General features: G+C 36.7%; 2 protein-coding genes across 3 annotated transcripts in view; one reads left to right on the forward strand and one right to left on the reverse strand.

The window, feature by feature from the left end:
* Nucleotides 1-3,840: 3,840 nt before the first annotated feature.
* LOC148944701 (uncharacterized) lies at nucleotides 3,841-4,350 on the reverse strand. Its single transcript, XM_089099998.1, has one exon. It carries the CDS (start codon nucleotides 4,348-4,350, stop codon nucleotides 3,841-3,843), a length of 510 nt encoding a protein of 169 aa, XP_088956124.1.
* Nucleotides 4,351-11,831: 7,481 nt separating this feature from the next.
* The window catches only part of LOC148944702 (uncharacterized), a 64,672-nt gene continuing 53,192 nt past the window's right edge, over nucleotides 11,832-23,311 (forward strand). The window contains exon 1 of one of the 2 annotated variants that reach the window (XM_089100313.1): nucleotides 11,832-12,066. In XM_089100313.1, the coding sequence (XP_088956439.1) occupies nucleotides 11,832-12,066 (235 nt within the window). The remainder of the gene's footprint in view (nucleotides 12,067-23,311) is intronic. The other variant, XM_089100314.1, reaches the window with a different exon arrangement.

Consider the following 23,311-nt stretch of genomic DNA (forward strand, 5'->3'; position numbering starts at 1 on the left):
TGGGATATCCGCCTAATATACGGAATAATTTCTGTTCTTTTAAGTCTTAGTGTTGCTCCTTACTTTCAGTTGAAGAAAAGTTATTTTAATCACTGAAAGGTAGAACCAATTCTCAGGGGAAAACATTGATATGTTGCTGATTTGAATAGCCAAAAATAGCCAGTAGTTTATTTGGCTTTACCCTGAGCCCGAGTAATTCCAAATCATGGTTTTTGTAATATACGTTCATGTAATAGAAGTTTTTGTATCTTATTCAAAATTTGGGGGGAAAATGTGCAAAATACTCCTTAATTAGAAATTGTGTCATTGAATTTTGCCAAAACCTAATGTTAATCTGAGCAAAAAAACTGATAAGAAATATCGATATATCGATTATCGAATATCGAAAGTAAAAATATCGATGTATCGTTTAATGAAATTATCGCCAAACACTAGCGCAAAGTCGCAGAAAGATATTTAGTGGATCACTAGAAAGCTACTGTCGCTGTGTACTTGTCTTATAAATTCGTCTTAAGTCTATCGTAAAGTGGTCCAACAATTACAGTTTTTGGTACCATTTCTGGAATGGGAAGAATAGTAAGGCTGCCTTTGTAATCTCCACGGCTAAAAATCCTTAATGGGAGGTTTATGATCCCTCTCCTGTACCCCTCACTTAGTTTAAACTAAAAACATAGAAAAAACTAACTAACGCAAAAATTATTCATTTATTAATTTTTATTTTTACGAAAAGATTGAATTTCTTTGATTTAAATTCTCTAATATACTCATAACATTGATTAAACTGCACAAATCAAAGGAAGTGCACTAGTGTTGCCTAAGTAAAGAGCGATGCCGCATCTATATGTTATTTTGTTGGTTTTTGTGTTTGTTTCTTACCAGGCAGATTCGTATGGAAGGAGTGTTCTTAGAAATTTTGAAGGAGGCGGATTTGATGGGGAAATGAAACTTCTAGTGCCCTTTTTTGATATTCAGAAGGGATTGGAGGGTAGACAACCCCCTCCCTCGCACTTTTTGTTATCTATTTTCTTTAACCCCTAAAGACTCCCGATCAAAAAAATTTATAGAGCCATTTTATTCAGAACACTCGGTAGGTTCAATAAATATGCCCTTAGGATGACAGGGCCTCCATAACCCCTGGGACAAGGGCTGTTGAATATATGTAAGCTCCATTTGTTTTCTATTAGGTTTCATTATGGAAAAGCTGGTCGCCGTGTTGAAACTCTCAAAGATCGGTCTCTAGGCCAAGAAAATAATTACTCTGTAACAGTTGAAACTTTCAGGGAATGTTGAGAGGATATGGAACAAAATTAAAAGACAGTATGTGCATCCAGGTTTTCAAAATGGCGGATGTGCAATATTTTTGGAATGGTTACGGGTATTAAGCTGAAGCTTCCAGGGGTTACTGAAACAGTTCAAAAGACACTATGGGCATCCAGGTTGTTAAAATATTTATCTACAAAATTAGATGTATCAAGATATATCTACAAAATTAGCCCAAATAAACTGACTTGTGGTATTTTCTAATGTTTGTAGAATTATAAAAACTAGAACTATATTGAAAACGGAGCTTGCTGAGTTTTTTTTAGAGAGCTAGGATTGTATACTAAAATTTATCGATATCGCGACAGGCGAAAGACTATTCAATGCCTTGTAAATTAGTCTCGTGCATGTTTTCTGCAAGCTATTTATGGGTTTTTGTTCCTGTTAGAAAATTCTATTTTTTAGTGGATTTCCTTTGTGTTTTCAATAAAGCACCCGTTTTTACAATTTTATCGTTATTGAAAAATATCACGATTCAGTTGGTTTTTTGGCCAATTTTGTAGATTCATCTTGTGTAATCTGTGAGGAAATTTTTATTAGTTTTAAGTTTCAACTTTTCTCTTTATCTCCGTAAAATGAAATGGGGCATCCCTCACCTCTTAGATTTTTCCGCCCCTATCCCACCCAAAATTTTGAGAAATCTATTTCTCTGATATTTTCCTTTTTGAGATTTTCATTAAAAAAACACCATACTCCCCCTCCTAGATTTTTAAAGACGTGCTCTCCCTTTTTCCTTCTTTGGCACCTAAGTGGAAAGACGTCACCCCTTCGGGATGAATAAAGGCTTTGTTGACGCCCTTTGCGCCACCAATAGCTCCAGAGAAACTAAGGTCTCCCCAGCATTTTCATGAATTTGCACCGCTGTGTAAGGTGTGAATTTGCTGTCAGAAATGTAATAATGGACGAAAGGTAGCTTCTACAGACTTAAACTTTTACAGTAAGTTTGATTGTTCCAACAAAAACCCTCTGAAAGCAAAAATAATCGGTCTAAAACCAGTTCAAAAAAATTCTTTGGTTGTCACTTGATTTTCCATTGTTTCCTGTTGGACAATATGGCGCTAGCTTACTACCAACCATTGTGAACTCTCACTGTTGAATCAGTTTTTACTGCCAGTTCGGGTCTCCAAGTATTAGAAACAGGAACGGGTAGTACTTACGTCATATATATCCTCCCCCCTTGGAAAAAGGCGTGAAATCCACCCATTGGAGTTCAGAGCCATTCAATAATCTGAGGACAATCATGTTGTGTTATTATTTAGCTAGTATTTCTCTAAAGTACATTTCAATCAGACTCGGTTGGTTCTAATCTTCAGGGGGTATACTTTTTTATGCCTAAATCATGAAGGCAAGCAAGTAGTGCATACAGCTACGTTTTATGGGGGTGGGTGTAAGAACATTGGGATTCGGTCTCTGGGTAATGGGAGAAAAATATCATTCTCCAGTCTTCACAAGAATTGTATAGGCAATGAGAACTTTTGTTTTTTAGGCCTCCCTTAAGATTTCGGTTCGAAATCATTAATTAATTACATTTAACTTGCAAAAGAGTTTGTGAGACGACAAACATAGCAAAAGGAACGTAGTGTATACACCTCCGTGGGGACTGGGGAAACAGAATTTTAGTCTCTTATCCTCCCCCCCCCCCCAAAAAAAAATCAGATTCAGCTCGACCCACTAGTAATGAGACAGAACAGGATATCAAATTCCTTGTATTTTGGGGGAATTTAGTAAAGAACCATATAGCTTCTATACAGTATTTTTTTTTACCCACGTCATATAGAAAGGGTGTCCATAAAAACTTAAGAGAAGGTTCGTTCAATTGGAAATTGAAAGTTATAGTGCCCTTTTTTTTCAAAGTAAAAAATGATTGAATCAAATTGAGATGCGATTATTCGCCAAAAAACTACATATTTTGTTACCTTTTACGTATTTTGACACTTTTCATCTCAAAACAGCTACCCGTTGATGCAGCATAATACCACTGTAAAAGCCTATTGAAATTAAGAAAAGTGGAGCGAACTCATTAAGCAGAGTAAAAAAAAACGTCACAAGAGCTTACTGAGTAACAAGAATAATAATAATTTTATTAACCCATTAAAAAAAAGTACATACAAAATGCATAAATGGAGAAACAGAGAAATAATAGAAAAAAAGAGACACTAATGCAACAAATTCACACAACACATGAAAACAATCAATTAAAAACAAACAGCTATTAAAATGAACAGCAACTCAAGAGATTATGGCCAAATTTAGGCTAAAAGATAGATCTAAAGGTCTTCGCAACTTGGCTTGGTTTTTCAAAATGGCAGCAACTGGCTCCGCGGCACTCTGCATATTACTTAAAAATGAATTTTTGGCCCATAGAGGAACATTCAATAGAGACTTTACAAATTTATAGAATGTAGAACGAAGTTTTGCTTTTATCCTTCAAAGAAGAAATCTTCCAAAACGGATCCAGTGCTAAAACATAGGGTATTATTAGTGCATTATATAGTCTAGCACGGATTCGGAGATTATATTTTACCTTTGTTGAACCAAGAGTTCCGTACGCTTTCCTGGATTTTCCTGAAAAATACAAAGTGGGTCAGCGTGAGTAGTAATCATATCTGGGTTTATTGGCAGTCCTAAATACATGATGGAACTAGATCCTATAACTTGCTTATTTCCAAATTTACAAACAGCACCAGAGGAATCACCATTAAAAACAATAAACTCGCTTTTACTATAATTAAACGACAGGCCAATCCCTCCATACTTTTCATTACGAATATCAAAATTCTCTTCAATACGAGTTAAAGATCTACTTATATTAAGAATATCGTCTGCATAATGTAATAACGTTATATTTACGCCGCGAAATATAAAACTTGGTTTAGCATACTTTTGCGCTTCTATAATGCTGGTATTATAAAGTAGAGGCGATGATATTACACCCTGCCTAATACCCTTCTTCACTTGGACTATTTGGGAAGATAAAACTGGACCCTCATTTGACGGTATATTAATGTGTACTTGAAGATTTTTATACATATTTCTAAATGCTAATATCACAGACTGGTCAACCCCGCGCTTAAGGGCCTACAGGAGTAGGTCGGAATGAATCCCCGAATCGAAAGCCCGGTGCAAGTCGTGACTTGCGAGTATAAATCTTTCATTTAAGTCATGTGCTTCTGCCATTACATTAGCAAGAATATAATGCACATGCTCGCGGCTAACCCCCTTTTTGAAACCAAACTGGGAGTCGGGAGTAGAACACTTATCTATGAGCATATCCACTACAAGTAGTTCCATTAATTTACATAAAACTGGCGACACGGTTATAAGACAGTACAATAAACAGTCAGATGGATTTTCCCCCTTTTTTAGTATCGGTGTAATTACCCTCCTACAAAATAAATGTGGAACAAGACCAGAGTTAAAGACCATCTGTAACAGTAGCTGCAGATGACAAAGCAATTTATCACTGGCATGAACTAAATGTAAACCACATAGTTTATCAGAACCTCTAGATTTCTTCTTTTTCAGCTTTAAAATAGAACAAACAAAATTAGAAATACCTACAACAAAACTGTACCTAGACCTACACAACATAAAACACTTATCAAGCTCCCCATTAAACTTATCCTGGAGCACAGGATGAGGGGATGAGAATTCAGCTGTAAAGGGAGATAATCAATCATGTTTATTTGGGGGAGTAGTTTCAGACTTTATAACTAATTTTTCGTTTAAGTAGTTTCCATAATATATTTGGCTCCTAACTAATCTTCTCACTATGCTTATGAATAACGCCACATTTATGCATAGATAAAAGCTGTCCAAATTCACGTTTACTATAAAGACAAATCAGGTTAACAACACCAGATCTAGGACGATCACATTCATTTCATATCCCAAGCCAAAATTTTTCTCGACGACAAGCTTCACTCAAAAATGGGTTCTGCGACTACTTAGGAATTTCAGTACCAACTTTGACCTTGCGTTTTGGGACAGCAACCGTTTCAGCACATAATAAAGCATGAGTTATTTCACTGCAGTAAATATTAAGTAGCACTTGTCTCTCCCTATCTGGTTGATGCACACTGTTGAAGCAACTGAAAAGGCGCTTTGATCTTATCTAGAATATTATCTAACATAGCTTGATAGAGGATAAGTTCAATCTTATTCCAATCTTCTCTGGTTACACCAAAAAGTGGATACTTTTTGGTGTAACCAGCAGTAGCTGCTTTAATTATTTTAAAACTGTTTATAATTGGAAAATGATCTGATACGCAAACACTCAGGTCTACATGAGAGTTGTTATGCCTCTCAATTATCGATGAACTTAACATAAAATCAAGAGAAGAGGTAGAGCCAGAATTATGTACATAAGTAAAGTCAGAATCATTGATGGTCAGGCACAGATCATCACAGGAGGCTAACAATAATTGGGTTCTTGCACTATTATTATTTGTTAAATCACAATTCATATCTCCGGCAAGAATACATTCGAAGCCTTGACTAAGACAGCTGCTAATAGAATTAGAAACCTTACTGCATGCCCCACTAAATTTCACTTCAGATTTACTGTTTCTATAGTCAGTAGGCATATACACAGAGAATACGATTGTCTTATGAATCTTAACAGCAGTGAAAAAGTCAGATGTCTTATATAACAAAGAGTTTAATGCGCCACTAACTAAGATGGCCACCCCACCAGATGCTCTGGTGGATACTGGATACGGGTGGATCGATACTGGTGGCTTCTATTGAAAGGAAATGTTCCTGTAAACAGACTATATCATTAAAACACAACAATCTCTCCAATAATGGTATTTTTTTCATCACACCACCATTTAAGTTCCATGAGGCTACGCGTAATGTATCGAAATTCATTGCTTAGACAGGACTTTCTGGGCTTCTGGACATTTAATACTGTAGCATGGATGCCTATCAGATCCACACAAAGCACATTTTTGAGCATTTTGGCAAGGATTAGCCCGAGAATTTAAATGACTTCCACCGCACCTGGAGCAGATTGGAGGACTGATGCACGATTTAGCTGCATAACCGAATGATTGACAATTATAGCATTGCATAAGCTTAAGTTTGAATTCCTTTACTGACAACCTTTCGTAACCAAAAATTGGTGGAATATCCATTACAGAACTTAACTGAAGCTTGTTATCGAACTGTATCTTAAAGGATCGAGTATTATCCCTCTGTATTAGTACAATTTGGTATCATTGCACAAAGCTCTTCAGCTGAAATATCATTTGGAACATGACGAATAATTCCAAAAAACGAAGGGCTTTTTAATTTTGCATTTACTGTTATATCTTTTACACTCACTGTTTCAGCGAGTGATTCCGCTGCACTTTTGCTGTTAAAAAAAAGTTTCCATTCAGTTTTTCTTCCTTTTAATTCGAAAATATTGAACTATTATCTCCACATATACTGTCTAAATATGCTTTTCGCGCTTTAGGGTTTGGTAGATCTTTAGGGGGATTCTTTAAGACTACAGTATATGACGATTTCGCTGCAGTAGAATGAGACTCAGCAACATACAGAGGAGGAACAGGAACATGAGAAGAGGGAATAGACTCAACAAAGTTGTTAAACTTGACGCACAATTCGTTTACTTTTCTGGTAAGAGTAGCCGTGGTCCCGCCTGTGATTATTGGAACTTCGTCGGGCTCGAAAATTACAAAACATGCAAACAAGTCTTTTTATCTTCACACGCATGAAATACTTTTATTATATCCAAAACATTGTTTATAATTTTAGTTCGCATAGTAACACGAGTAGAAATTCCTGCCAGAGGCCACAAAAATTCTTTGGCATTAACAGTCGAATCCTCTGAAAAAAAATCCACTGCTTTTCGGGCTATATCGTCAGAGCGATTCCCGTCTTTAATTGCCCGACAAATGTAATTCAGAATAGGATTCCATATAAGATTGTCGTCACTCATTATTGTAATAGCAGAAATTGTATTGTATTGTAGCAGAATGTATTGTGAAACTACCACAAATCAGCATCGATAAATAAATGAAACCCAAAACGAACAGAAATTACAATAAATAACCGAGTCAAACTCAAAACGAGCAGAAATTAACATGAGTAGGGCTTTCAACCCTTATGCCTTCCCAAGGCCAGAACAAAATTTGCACTTTACTGAAAAAATATAAATGTTTTTCCTTTCATAACTTTAATAAATCAAATAATATTAACGTTTTGATTACTAAATATCAGTATATTAATATTGAACTGAAAATTCACATTCATTTGTATTTTTTTCATTAAAGTGCAAATTATGTTCTGGCCTTGGGCAGGCATGGGGGTTTCAAGCACTACTCATTTTAATTTCTGCTCGTTTTGAGTTTGACTCGGTTATTTATTTTAATTTCTGTTCGTTTTGGGTTTCATTTATTTATCGATGCTGATTTGTAATAGTTTCGAAATTGGTAGATTATTTGATTTTATTTTTGCTCATTTTTGATTAATGGAGTTCTTCACTTTTCTTTGAAAAACTTATTTTGTAGAAAAAGTTTTTTAAATTAATTTCTCTTCGTTTTATATTGACATAGTCTTTACAAGGAAAAAGAAAATAATACTTAAAATCTTTTCTTTTTTAAGAATTTATAGTTTGACCTGCTATTTTTATGCTGGAGAAAAATTTTCAGCAATTTTTAACAACATACACCCTTTTAAAAGTCTGGACACAAATAGTAGTGTTTAATTTAGTTTCATACCTCCTCTAGTTGACATGAAATACAAAAATTGATACCATTCACAAAAAAAAATCTGTTTACTTTATTTGATAGCTTGGATACACTTACGCTATTTTGAATTGGTTAAATTTTAAGAGCAGAAGTAGCCCCGAAAGTTTGAGTATAATATCCTCAGTGGTTCTTGTGATGGCTGAGATGCCTTATTGGTAATTAGTATTAACACAGTGCATTTTGATTTAGTTTTTAAACATAATAGGAAGGTGGGCGTGGGAGGGGGACTAGTTGCCCTCCAATCACTTTCGACTATAAAAAAGGGCATTAAACGGGGTTACTTGAACTAAAAGTACCTTTTTTTCTCCTTTATTTCGCAATAAATTTTGTAAATGGTAACATAACAACCTAGAAACACATTTCCATATGTATATTTGACCGCTGAAGAGGGTGGACGTTACGTATTTTTTCTATCCCTTCCCACATGGCCATAATTTTTTTTTTTTTAAATGGTGTTCAAAGTTACCCACACTTCGTCCAACTTTGAACGACGTTATTTTATTTTATGTACTGTTCATGTAGTTTCCTAATTTGTTCAAAGTTGGCAATGCTTTCGGTAAGTTTGAACAACCACTTCTTTACAGACTTTTTCCTCTAAGATTCAATGTAAAACAAGTCACTTGAACAAAATAAAAAAAAAATACAGAAAATTAGACTATGATCATGTCAAAAAACAGAGCTTGCAGAAAAATTCCGGAAAACCGGGGGCTAGAATTTGTGTTCTTTGAAAGTTTTTTGTATGACTTTGTAACTTCACGGTGCCCCTGCAATTTGGAAGGGGCCATGTCCTTTTCGAACGAGTGGTCCAGCGAAAATATATTTTTCTTCAACAACACTGACATCACCTTTCTTGGGCCAGTTTTAACTGAAGTCAGCTTTGCTCACACGTTCCATAAATTTGAACTTCACCATCCCCTCATCTGGAAAGTCTTCTGTTCGCCCAATGTAGAAATTTTTCTCCTAGAAATCAGACAGTTTAATTGGGAGACCTGAGTACTTCTTAGAAGTAGAATTGTCACCAACTTCATGCTCACTGTTCTGGCCTTCATCCCAACTAAGTTCACTGAAATTGTCGCACAGTTTTTTAGGTAAGTTGTCTGATGCGTCGTCAGATGAGCAGTCTAGATTCAAGACCTCTCGTAACTTGTTTCCAGCTCCCTTTCCTTTATTCGGCTTCATTTTAGCTTCGCCAGATTTCACTTCACTCATCCTTGAATCCTCAAGATTCATGGGCGTGAGAGGGGGTTTAGTTGCCTTCAAATCACTTTCGACTATTTAAAAGGGCACTATCTTTTTGAATTTCCAATCAAATGAGCCCTTTTTCAAGTTTATATGACAAAGATTTCAATAAAAACCTTATATGCCTCCAGGTTTTAACTTATAACCCTTGCCCTGAAGACTGTGGGAGGAGTGTCCTGCTCAAAGGTATAATTTCCTGAACTTTGAACTGCATGGAAAAAAATGGCTATCTCAAAATCTTTATTGGATGTGTTTGGGAAAATGGTGGGCGTGAGAGGGGCATTAGTCACTCTCCAATCACTTTCGACTATTGAAAAGGGCACTAGCCCTTTGAATTTCCAATCGAATGAGCCCCTTTTGAAGTTTCACGACAAAGGCTTCTATAAAAACCTTATATGCCCCCAGGGCATAACTTAAAACACTTGCCCTGAGAGTACTGGGGGAGTGTCCTCCTCAAAAATATATTTTTTATCCAGAAATCAACTACGCTGACCAAAATGGCTATCTCAAAATTTTGATTGAATGTCTTTGGGGGAATGATGGGCGTGGGCGGGGGGGGGCTAGTTGCCCTCTAATAACTTTCGACTATTAAAAAGGGTACTAGCCCTTCGAATTTCCAATCAAATGAGCCTGTTTTGAAGTTTCTACGATAACTCCTTCTATAAAAACTTTATATGCCCCCAGGGCATAACTTAAAACCCTTGCCCTGATTGTTGTGGGGGGAGTGTCCTCAAAAACATATTTTCTATCTGGAATTCAACTACGCTGAACAAAATTGCTATCTCAAAATTTTGATTGGATGTGTTTGGGGGAATGATGGGCGTGGGGGGCGGGGCTAGTTGCCCTCCAATCAAAGGAAAAAATAATAAATAGTACATTGTGTCAACATCGTTTTTATATGCCCTCTGGGCATAACTTAAAACCCTTGCCCTGAGGGTTGTGGGGGAGTGTCTTCCTCAAAAACATATTTTGTATCTTGAAATCAACTACGCTAAACAAAATGTCTATCTCAAAATTTTGATTGGATGTGTTCGTGGAAATGATGGGCGGGGAGGGGGGGGATTAGGTGCCCTCAAATCATTTTTGATTATTGAAATGAGCAGTAGCTCCTCTAATTTCCAATCGAATGAGCCCTTTTCGAAGTTTCTACGACAATTTCTTTGATACAAAGTGCCCGGGAATGGAGAAAAAAAAACATTGTGCCCACACCGTTCTTTACTTAGGCAGCGCCAGTGCGCTGCCTATGAAACAGCCAACAGTTGATGCGACATCATACCATTGTTGAATCCTATTGAAACTAAAAAAAAGGAATAAAATCAGGATTTATTACGAAAAAAAGAAGCAGAACAAGGAAAATATAAGACCATGAAAGTGAAATAGCATGGGAAATAATGAATACAGGGTCAATATGGGGGATCATCAAAATGAAGAAATGAAACAGAAATTGGCCGAAACCACTGTTATTTTTTAAAAACTATAGTTTCTGCAACTTAATCGAATGACTAAAATAAAATATTATATATATATATATATATATATATATATATATATATATATATATATATATATACATATATACATATATATTTAAAAAGAAAAAAAAACTAGGATTTACAACCATTGGTGAAAAGCTAATTTGACTCCACCTATTAAAAGAAAAAAATATACTTAGGGAGATTATGTAAGCACTTCCTAACCCCTTCCCCTATTAAGAAATACACTGTGTTTAGAAGATTCCAGCCGAATTATAAGAAAGGGTTCATCTTTTTCTTGTTTTAGTTATTATTATAACTTTTAAAATCAGTCTATTTTCTGATTTTTTTTTATTTAGAATTTATATTTAGAATGTTTATAGTTAAAAGGGAATCTATCTTAGACCGTCAAACCCAATCCCTACGTACCCCTTACCTTCCTGAATATTGGTGGAAAGGTATTCCTGGTGGTATTTGCATCTTTTTTTTAGTATCAGTTTTTTTTATTTTTTTTATCTTCTGTATATACTAATTTTGTGACAATATTTAATTTTGATGGGAACTGAGTAATAGGAATCGGATGAGAGAGTCGTGATAACCATGGTTTCTCAAAAGATCAGCATCGAATCGGGAATTGGGTGAATTTTCTAGATTATTAAGACAATTATAATGTGTAATTCATCTTTTTACACAAAAAAGCAATCTCATCTGTCATATTCTTAAGGATCCTTATTTAAAAACGAACCGAGATTGACTTAAGATTCTATTTTTGGACTGAACTATAGCACTACATTCAAAATTGTTTGAAAAAAAAAGTCAGATTGCAATTAAAATCAACTCAGTTTTATATAGTGTACGCGTATTTCTATTGCACCAGTGAACTAAATAAACCCGGCCCAAAAAATCAATTTTTTCTGTCTACAGACAAGAAGTATGTAATACTTCTTGTCTGTGTCAGACGTTGCGATTAAGTCACATTTTATTCGCTTGGTAAATACCATACTGACAACCCTGCCGAACTCTGAAAATTTTAAAATTTCAAATGGACGAGGGCATTCTAGTTGACTTAAATGATTGTTCTAGCCAAATTCCTCTCATGGAACCTACTGAAAAAGATAGAAATGCTGTTGGTTTTCCTGGAAAATATCTTAGTAAACATTTGAGTAAAGAAGTAAGCAGCCAATCCAATGATGGTGTAAAAATTGAACAGGATTTAAGAGACACATTTGGGTTTCTTGACATTCCTTCAAGACACCAAATCAATCTTCAGTCAGAATGTAAGTATTATATTTTCCATAAAGAGAATAACATTTTCTTTCATAGTAATTTTTAAAGTTCAGTACAAGGGGCTTTGGTAAATTTGCAGCTTACAACAGAAGTTAGGTAGGATGAAAGTGAATACATCACTTAATGCCTTTTCTTATGCTCTTTCATAGTTCAATAATTGTTTTTGGAGCAAATTCCATTTTGAGCTCTTGGGGGTTAAGGGTAAAACAGTCCATAGCTGCCAAAATTTTAAAAACATGTTTAATATCAAAACTGTTGAGCACGAAATAATTGCCATTGGGACTCCATCCTTTGACTATTGAAAAAAATTACTTTACAAGCTTATATAGAATGGTACTATCCAATCTCCTTATAATTAAAATATTTTAGTCTTCTAGTTGGAAAATTTGGCCCATCTGTATGGGAGAAATCTATAGGGTCGTTTTTTAGCACTGAGATCTTTCATCTTTCTCCAAGTATTATTGTTTTTTCAACTCATCTTTGTTCTAAGATCTTACAGCTCACTGATGTTAGCAAAAAGCATGAAAGACACCATCTTTCTGCCATATAGAACAATGATGAGAGAACTTTGATGATATACTCATCATTGTTCTCAGACTGCTGATCAGAGCAGAATGATGAAAGATGTTTGCATAAAAAACACAAGAGATGTAAGATCTTAGTTCAAAGATTTCACTTTTAAGCGTTTTCTGACAAAAGATGTAAGATCTTAGCACATTGAAGAGTGAAAAAGCAGCCCTTATATCTGCCAACTAGTTGACAATAAACTTTCCTTTTCCAACTAGTTGATTAATAACTTCCCGCCAGCAAGTCTAAACAAAAAAAAATATAGGCTAATAATACATTGTATCAACATCAATCTCTACTATAAAAATGTCAAGCCTTCTAATTACTTTTACTATTAAAAAGGCCACTAGCCCTTTCAATTTCCAATGAAATGAGCTCTTTTTGAGTTTCTACATCAATGCTTTCTATAAACACCTTATATGCCCCAAGGGCATAAATTATAACCTTTGCCCTGAGGGCTGTGAGGGGGCTGTCATCCTCAAAGACCTAATTTGCAGAACTTTCATCTGTATTAAACAAAATGGCTATCTAAAAATGTTGATTGGGTGTGTTTGGGGAAAAGGTGGGCTTGAGAGGGGGGTTAGTTGCTCTCCAATCATTGTCAACTATTAAAAAAGACACTAGCCATTTCAATTTCCAATTACATGAGCCCTTTTGAAGTTTCTATGACAACACTTTTAATAAAAACTATATGCCCCCAGGGCATAACTGACAACCCTTGCCCTGATGGCTGGGGGGGGGGGAGAGGTGTCATCCTCAAAGACCTAATTTCCAGAACTATCAACTATGCTGATGAAAATTGCTATCTCAAAATGTTGATTGGATTTGTTTGGAGAAATGGTGGACATGAGAGGGGGGTTAGTTGCCCTCCAATCACTTTCTGACTATTAAAAAGGGCACTAGCCCTTTTGATTTCCAATCAAATGAGCCCTTTTTGAAGTTTCTACTACAACAGTTTCTATAAAAACATTACATGCCCCAAGGCATAACTTAAAACCCTTGACCTGAGGGCTGTGAGGGGTTTGTCATCCTCAAAAACATCATTTCTAGACCTTTCAACTATGTTGAACAAAATGTCTATCTCAAAATTTTGATTGGATGTGTTTGGGGAAATAATGGGCTTGAGAGGGGGGTTACTTGCCATCCAATCACTTTCAACTATTAAAAAGGGCACTAGCTGTTTCAATTTACAATTGAATGATTCCTTTTTCAAGTTTCTACGACAACTCTTTCTATAAAAAAAATCTGATATGCCCCCATGGTATAACTTACAACCCTTGCCCAGAGGCCTGTGGGGGGAGTTTCATCATCAAAAACATAATTTCCAGACTTTGTAACTACATCGAACAAAATGGCTATCTCAAAATTTTGTTTGGATGTGTTTGGGGAAATGGTGGGTGTGTGAGGGGTGTTAGTAATCCTCCAATCACTTTTGACTATTAAAAAGGGCAGAAGCCCTTCTAATTTCTAATCAAATGATCCCTTTCTGAAGTTCCTACAACATAACTATCTATACAAAACCTTATATGCCCCCAGGTCATAACTTACAACCCTTGCCCCGAGGGCTCTGAGGGGGTTATCATCCTCAAAGACCTAGTTTCTAAAACCTTTAACTTACGTTTGAACAAAATGGCTATCTAAAAATTTTGATTGGATGTGTTATGGAAAAAGGTACGCATGAGAGGGGGGGGGCACTAGCCCATTGAATTTCCAATCAAATGATTCCTTTTTCAAGTTTCTACAACAAAGCTTTCAATAAAAACCTTATATGCCCCCAGGGCATAACTTACAACCCTTACCCTGAGGGCTGGGGGGGGGGGGAGTATCATCCTCAAAGATATAATCTCCAGAAATATCAACTACTTTGAACAAAATGGCTATCTCAAAATTTTGATTGGATGTGTTTGGAGAAACGGTGGGCATTGAAGGAGTGTTAGTTGCCTTCCAATCACTTTTGACCATAAAAAAGGGCACTAGCCATTTCAATTTCCAATCAAATGAGCCCTTTTTGAGGTTTCTACGACAACACTTTCTATAAAAAAACCTTATATGCCCCCAGGAAATAATTTAAAGCCCTTGCCTTGAGGGCTGTGTGTGTGGGGGGAGGGGGGTTGTCATCCTCAAAGACCTAATTTCCAGAACTTTCAACTACGTTAAACAAAATGACTATCTCAAAATTTTTATTGGATGTGTTTAGGGAAAAGGTGGGCATGAGAGGGGGGTTAGTAGCCCTCCAATCACTTTTGACTATTAAAGAGGCCACCAGCCCTTTGAATCTCCAATTGAATGAGCCTTTTTTGAAGTTTCTACAACAATGCTTTATATAAAAACCTTATAAGCCCCCAGGGCATAACTTACAACCCTTGCCCTGAGGGCTGTGGGGGAGTGTCCTCCTCAAAAACATAATTTTTATCTGGAAATCAACTATGCTGAACAAAATGGCTATCTCAAAATTTTTATTGGATGTGTTTGGGAAAATGTACGCTGTAGAAGGGGTGTTAGTTGTCTTTCAATCACTTTCAACTATTAAAAAGGGCACAAGCCACTCCAACTTCCAATCAAATGAGCCATTTTCGAATTTTCTATGATAACTCCTTTGATACAAAGTACCCTGGTCTAAGACCAAAAATAAATAATACATGGTGCCAACATTGTTCTTTACTTAGGCAGCACTATTGCGCTGCCTATGATATGTTCACTTTTGTCCTAGCTAAATTATGTTTTAAACTCCATGTTTAATAGGGCTCTTAGGAAATAGGCATCCTAGGATCAGATACCCAGGTGGACAGCTAATCACCACTTCAACAGTTAAATCATTGTAAGATCTCATTTTGACAATTCATGCCACTCTTCCCTGATGATCCCAGAAGAAGGCTAGTCCTAGAACATTTACAAAACTAATATGAAAACACTGAAAAAGATTTTTGACTTTAAAATGTACAGTATTTTTTTTGTTAATCACATCATCATACTTTTTTCCATTGTTGTTTTTGTTTGGGGTTTGACATGTTTGACCAATTGGTCAAATGTGTTTGTATCACATGATTAATCTGTGCCTTCTGTAATCACTAGCTTTCTTGGGTGTCACTTCAGTCAGTATTCATTGAGCCAGATGAGGTGTCACTTATTGTGCTATTGGTTGGGGGTTATTCACCTGAAGCAAATGCCTGCATTGAAAAACGGGAATCAGATTAATCCAGTTGTGCTTTTCATAAAACAATTAAAATACATTTACAATGCAATTAAAACAAATAATGCAAATATACAACATTCCTGTCACATACGCCAAATATAAAAAACAAAGCTGATAAAACAGATAAAAAAAGAAAAACTTAAAGGGAACAAACCAAACCAGTAGTCTTAACAAATCTACCTAAAAGGTTTGTGCTTAGTTGTCTAGCCCAAGGAGGAAACATTTGATGTCCCATAACAGAGTGCATTGTGAATGGCTTAAATGCCTTCTCACAGCAATTCCTTAGTATTTCTCTCTCCTTTTTGTATTTTCTATAGTTGAAAATGATGTGACATATGTCTTCATACACTCACATGTGTTGCAGTTGGGAGAAGGGGTAATTTTCCAATGGAATAGTGTTGATTTTGTCTTTGCATGGCCACATCTAAGATGAAAGAGACAAGTTGAAAGGATGCGAGATGAGAGGTACATTTCTTTTGATGGCTGCTCGTAATCATAGAGATCCAGGAGCTGGGTAAGGAAGGAACGGAGCCAAGCCTCTTCTTCCTCCAAAATTTTTGAGCTGATTGAAGACAGGAATTTAGGACCAGTAATTGGGGTTTGAGTGATCAGACCCAGATGGAAGGCCTCTTTTGCAGCCTGGTCTGCTAATTCATTTCCTGTTATACCACAGTGTGCTGGAACCCACATAAATTGTACTGATAAACCCTTATTTGCAAGTTGTGTAGCCAAATTTTCAATCTCCATGGCAACATTCCTTGCTTGGTGTTGCTGGTGTGAAAGGTAATCCAGAGCTGACAATATACTTCTGATGTTTGGTCTCTGTTTGGCTTGATATGGCTTGGAGAGCCATTGTTATCCACATTCTAGAATAATGTTTTATCCAATAATTCTATTAGAACCACAAACTTTATCTGACAAAACATTAGCCTATACACATTCCTTAAATCAAGCCAAAATTGCAATTGGCAATGCGTTCTGAAAATTTTGTTCAAAAAAGAAATTCAAGATACTATAATCAAGTTTGCTTTTCCATTGCTTTCACAGTTCCAATTTTCTTATTAGTGCTTTCACTTTGTTTTAATCAATATATACATTTGTGGCTCTTGCATTGATTTATTTAAAAGACTTCATTTTCTAAACATTTCCACCAAATAGGTAAGTTTAATAATAAAATCATTATCCCTAAACATATTTGCATCATCATTTTCTTCAAAAAATTGCAATTTTGTCTTTGACTTCAAGTACCCAATGACTAACTTTTGTCCTAAATAGCCTGCTTACTCTACAATAGTACAGAAGTGATATGTAAGAAGTTTCCATATACACAGTGCTTAGAAAATACAGGAGGGGGGCTGATTTGTAATAACAGTCTATTGGACTGTTTTTTATGTAGTTTATAACTTCCATTATCTTCATAAAATTTATTTAATTTTCTTGCTCACGTTTTTTTTTTTTATATACAATAGCTTTTCTGTGGAGCTTGCAGTGTGCTCAAAAGATATTGCATGTTTTACATTTAATTGGTGCTTATTGGCCAGTTTTGTGTTCGTACATTGACTATACAGTAGGCTATCTATACAAAGCCCAATGCAGTTATGCCACAACATACCATTCCCATTACAAAATTGTCAATAATATTAACAATTTCACTGAATTTGGCTTTGTCAGTTAGGTGTGCAAAATAATATATCTTCAGCTAGCCAATATTATTCTCTTCAACATCTTAAAAAAAAAATGCAATTAAATGTGCAAATTTAGCTACATCACTTGCTTATTCTACTTATAAGACAAATTTTTAAGTGCACATCTGAGAAACTAATTAATTGCAAAGATCATTGAATATATGATTCATTCTTCTATCAATTGTATTATTAGCTAGTGTGATTTGTTGGAGTCATTTTGCATATGATTTGTCAAGCATTGTTTTGACCACATCTGCTGGCAAAAGTAATGTATATCCTATTGTGTGTACATTTTTCATAACTTATTATCAACTGTTAAGCATCTTGAGATATTTTTCATGACTGTGTAGTTTTAATTTCACTACTTTTCAATCCTGACTAGTATTTGCACCCTCCCCCCTTTAGACTTGTCTGTGCCTCCCTAGAGAGGTGCACCTTCTAGGCTGGAAAATTTTGTTTTGGATAATCAATTTCTTTTTGAAGACTAATTTCTTTGATGTCAAGAAAGCATTTGGACAAGGTTTATGTGAATACAACTTCCAAGGATCTTCAGAAATTGATATTTCAACTGATTTCTTAAAGTTTTAATCGCTTGTTTCAACTACTCTCTTAAAATTGCAAAGAACATGTGCTCAGAGAGCTATTGTTTATCCTAATTTCATAATACTTGAAAATAATTCAGTGCTAACCTTCAGACAAAATTGTAACGTTGTCAAAAGAATGATCAGATCTTTTATCAGTGGTGCTGTAAAACCAATATTAGCCACAGTCCACAGTGGTTGTGTCTTCAGTGGAATGAAGTTGTATCTAAAAATTTGTGATCTATTCCACCTCTCTGTACATTTCCTCTAATGCCCAATAGATTGGCACAAATATCATATGCTTATTTCAAGGTATAGAGAAACTTATTCATACCATATGCAAAATGTACTAAAGTACATCATTTACTAAAGTGGCTGCAAAACTGTTTTAACTGTAGTCCAGTCTGGTTGGACTTGTTAACTGAGTGCAATAACAGCTGTATAGTTGTAATTTACTCTTCAGTTAAGGGTATACAAATTAGGTAATATATGACCATCTAAAAATATGTATTTGACTTCAAATAAAGATAGTTTGATGAGCAATGATAGCCTTCTGAAATTCAATAAATATATACCACTGCAGAAAGCACAAACTCAAGAGTTAAAAGTTTCAACTTCAGTAAACAGTATTTAGTTAACTACAACATACTAATCCATTTAATACTCATTTGCTGCTACACAACCTGTGGCTTAACCCTCCTTCATAAATTTTTAACATTCCCTCCTGTCAAATAAATCGCAATTGGTAAAAATAAAAAAATATCTTTTGGACCCTCTCATATTTATATTAGAATGTCTGCTAGGGAATTTTTTATGATTAATGAAATTGGCTCTTGTTATAATTGATGAAATTTGTAATCCTTCAAAAATGGAAATGAAAGTCCACACTTGACTTGACTTATGTCCCATCCGTCCTTGAAGGTCGTTTTGCGGCCTCTTCTTTAACCAGTTCATTGATGTGCCTCCTGTAGGTGCTTCTGTTGTCAGCCAGGCGGCAGAGTTGTGGCAGGTTGTAAGGTGAGAAGTTTTCCTTCCATCTCTTCGGAGGGCGACCTCTGGGGCGAGAGCTGTGTACTGGTCCATTGTAGTCTATCATTGGAACATGAGTACTTGCCATGCGCCGGGTATGTTCAAGTAGTTTGAGTTGCTCGAGGGTTATTTTATCCAGCGTTGTATATTTGACTTTCAGATTATGGAGAAGTTTGAGGTTAGAGATTCTGCCATAGTAGGTGATACCAGCGATGCGTCGTAGGGATTTGGTTTCAAAGGCAGCTAGGCGGCGTTGATCGTCTGTTTTAAGCGTCCAGGATTCACAGGTATAGATGGCGATCGGACTAATGAGGGAGTAGAAGAGTCTCGTTTTGAGAGTTGTTGTTAAGTTCTTATTCCTCCAGATGGGCATCAGAGCTTTAAAACTGGAGTTCGCAAGTGTCAGGCGTCTCTTGATGTCTTTCAGTTGGTTGTTATCATAAGTAAGTAAGCTCCCAAGGTAGGCGAAGCCTTCCACCCACTCAATGGTACCTTCACCAAGCTGAAGGCTGAGATTTACCTGTGAATTGAACTTGCGTGAACAGCGCATGGCTTTCGTTTTTGAGGTGTTGATTGCCATCCCGAAGAGGTTGGTGGACGAGTGAACGCTGTTAGCCTGAGATTGTAGATCTTGAAGGGACTCGGCTATTAGGACTATGTCATCAGCATATGCCAGTTTGTCTATCACCACTCCTCCGACAAGGGCGCCGGGCGGGTTATCTGTGAGTGAAAGGGCTGCAGTTAGGAAGAGATTGAACAGCTCCAGTGATATTAGGCAACCTTGAAGTACTCTGGTAGAGGTTTTGAAGCTCTTAGCAAGTCCTTCTCCAGTCATGATGCGGCTACTTAACTTCTTATACATGTCTTTGATCAGCGAGATCAGGTTGGATGGGATGCCAAAGGGCAGAAGGATGTGCAATAGACCTTCTGTCCATATCCGATCGAAAGCTTGTTTAAAGCCTATGAAAAGGAGGTAGATGCTGCGGTCAAGTTTGCTATACTTTTCCATGATTTGCCGAACAGTGAGTATCTGATCAATTGTTGATCTATTAGGTCGGAAGCCGGCTTGGTATTCCGGAATGATCATTGAGGAAATGGCTTGTATACGCCCGAGCATGACTCTTGTGAGGATTTTTGCTGCGTGGCTGGTAAGACTTATTGGGCTGTAGTTGTCGCAGACAGCTTTAGAGCCTTTCTTATGCAGGGGGATTATCGTGGCTTTGCACCAGGGTGAGAGGAAGTGACATTTTTCCCAAGTAGGTGTGGCAATTTTGTGGTAAAGGTCAAGGAGTGATTTACAGTTTACTCTCAGTAGTTCGGGCTGGATTCCATCGGGGCCGGCAGTTTTGTTTGTTCTCAAGTCTCTGATAACTGCTTCTATTTCAGAGTGAAGAGGGGGAGGACTTGGATCTGTAGAGGTTAAAGGGAAAGTGTCGAGAATTGTTGGATCTGGGTGGATGTCCAAATTCAGTTTATTTTTAAAATGGTTTTTCCATCGAGAGCGGATTCCGTCTGTGGATTGTATTTGGTTTCCATGTTTGTCGAGAAGGGAGAACGCTTTGATGTCCTTCTTTTTGGCCAATTCCCGCACACTTCTATACATGTAGTGGGGGTCTCCTTTCTTGAAGGCCGATTCACATCGATCACACGTTTCTTTAATAAAAGCACGATGAGCACGTCTGATGGATTTCTCAACAGCTCGTTTGAGTTGCTTGTATCGGTCCCTACTTTCTTTATCTTTATCTTTTGAATTTTATCAAGCCAAGCTGAGTCTGTTTATCTGTAATATTTTGGTTAAGTTGTAATTTTCTTTTGCATTATAGTAATTTCGTATAGTACTACTATTGATGCATGAAAACTCGTAATAAATTTTTGTTTTGTTTATAGCTTGTGTAAAGCTACAGGTCTCAGCCATTTTGCATTTAATAATCAGAGGTAATGCTAAAGCATTGTCTATAGTAAAGGCCATAAGGGTTCAATGTCTTATTGTTTCTTTATTTATTTATTTTTTCCACAGGCACTGAATATGGAAGGGGTGGTTGTATAAACTTCAAAGGGGGCTCATTTGGTCAGAAATTGGAGGTTCTGGTGCTCTTTTTAAGCATCAAAAGTAATTGAAGGGAAACTACCCCCCCCCTCCCCAACTTTCTTTTTTCCCCAAACACATTAGATAAAATATCGAGATAGCCATTTTGTTAAAATAGTCCAAACCCCAGATGAGAAAAACTCCAGGGTCAATCCAACCCCCCAGTGCCTGGGGACAAGTGTTGCAAGTTATGCTCTGGGGGCATAAAAGGTTTTAATGGAAGGGATTGTTGTATAAAGTTCAGAGGTGGTCATTCGATTGGAAATTGGAAGTTCTAGTGTCCTTTTTAAAAGTCAAAAGTGATCAGAGGGCAACTAGCCCCCCCCCCCCCGAAAAAAAAACTCCCTAAATGCATCTGATCAAAATTTTGAGAAGGCCATTTTGTTAAAAATAGTTCAAAGATCAGGTAACAAAACTCCAGGGGGAACACAACCCACAGAGACCAGGAACAAGTGTTACAAGTTATGCCCTTGGGGTATATGAGATTTTTTTGGAAGGGGTGGTTGTATAAACTTCAGAGGGGGTTCATTTGATAGCCATTTTGTTCAAATAGTCCAAAGATCAGACAACAAAAACCTTGGGGTCAACACAACTCTCCAGAGCCCTGAGGAAGGGTTGTAAGTTTCGCCCTGGGGCATATTAGATTTTTGTGGAAGAGGTGGTCATATAATCTTTGGGGGGGGGGGGGAGGGGGGGCTCAAATCATTAGAAACTGAAAGTTCGAGTTCCCTTTTTAAGATTCAAAAGTGATTGTATGGTAACTAGCCCCCCCCCCATGCTCCATTTTCCCCAAATACATCTGATCAAATTTTTGGAATAGTCATTTTGTTCAAAATAGACCAAAGATCATATAACGAAAACTCCAGGGTTTATACAACCCCCAGAACCCAGGGGCAAGGGTTGTAAATTATGCCCTGGGGTCATATAAGGTTTAATAGAAGGGGTGGTTAAATAAAGTTTTGAGGGGGATCATTTGATTAGAAATTAGAAGTTCTAGTTTCCTTTTAAGAGTCAAAAGTGACCAGAGGGCAACTAGCCTCCCACACCCTCTTTTCGCCAAATGTGTCTGATTGAATTTTATAGATAGGCATTTTGTTCAAAATAACCAAAGATCATAGTACTAGAACTCCAGGATTGACACAACGCCCCAGAGCCCAGGGAAAATGTTGTACGTTATGTCCTGGGGGCATATAAGGTTTTTATGGAAGGGGTGGTTGTACAAACTTCGGAGGGGCTCATTTGATTATAAATTGAAAGTTCTAGATCCATTTTAACAGACAAAAGTGATTGGAGGGCAACTAGCCCCCTTGCCCTTTTTGCCAAACACATTCAGTCGAAATTTCGAGATAGCCATTTTCTTCAAAATAGTCCATGTATCATATAACAAAGCTTTTGGGGTTGACATAGTCCCGCAAAGCCCGGGGCCAAGAGTCGTAAGTTCTTCCCCAGGGGCATATAAGGTTTTATGGAAGGGAATGATCGTATAAACTTTGGAGAAGGCTCATTTGATTGGAAATTGAAAGTTCTAGTTCCCCATTTTAAGAGCCAAAAGTGATTAGAGGGCAACTGGCTCCCCATGCCCCCTTTTCCCCAAATGTGTCCAATGGAAAATTTGAGATGGCCATTTTGTTCAAAATAGTCCAAAGATCATATAACAATGCGTTTCTGGGTTGATACAACCTCTGGAGCCATAGGCAAGGGTTGAAGGTTGTGTCCCAGGGGCATATAAGGTTGTTATGGAAAAGCTGGCTATATCAACTTTGGAGGAGGCTCACTTGATTGGAAATAGGCAGTTCTATATCCCTTTTAAAGAGTCAAAAGTTATCGGAGGGCATATAACTCCCCACACGTCCTCTTTTCCCCAAAAGTATCCGATCTAACTTTTTAGATAACCATTTTGTTCAAAATAGTCCAAAGATCATATTACAATGCATTCAGGGTTGATAAGTCTTTAGAACCTCGGGCAAGGGTTTTAAGTTATTCCTCAGGGGCACATCAGGTTTTTATGGAAGTGATGGCTGTCTAAACTTTTGGAGGAAGCTTATTTGATAAAAAAATTGAAATTTCTAGCTCTTTTTTAAGTCAGAAGTGATT

Source organism: Artemia sp. Qi Xiang Cuo, chromosome 14, assembly GCF_049724085.1.
Source record: "Artemia sp. Qi Xiang Cuo chromosome 14, ASM4972408v1, whole genome shotgun sequence".
In the NCBI taxonomy this organism is placed as follows: domain Eukaryota; kingdom Metazoa; phylum Arthropoda; class Branchiopoda; order Anostraca; family Artemiidae; genus Artemia; species Artemia sp. Qi Xiang Cuo.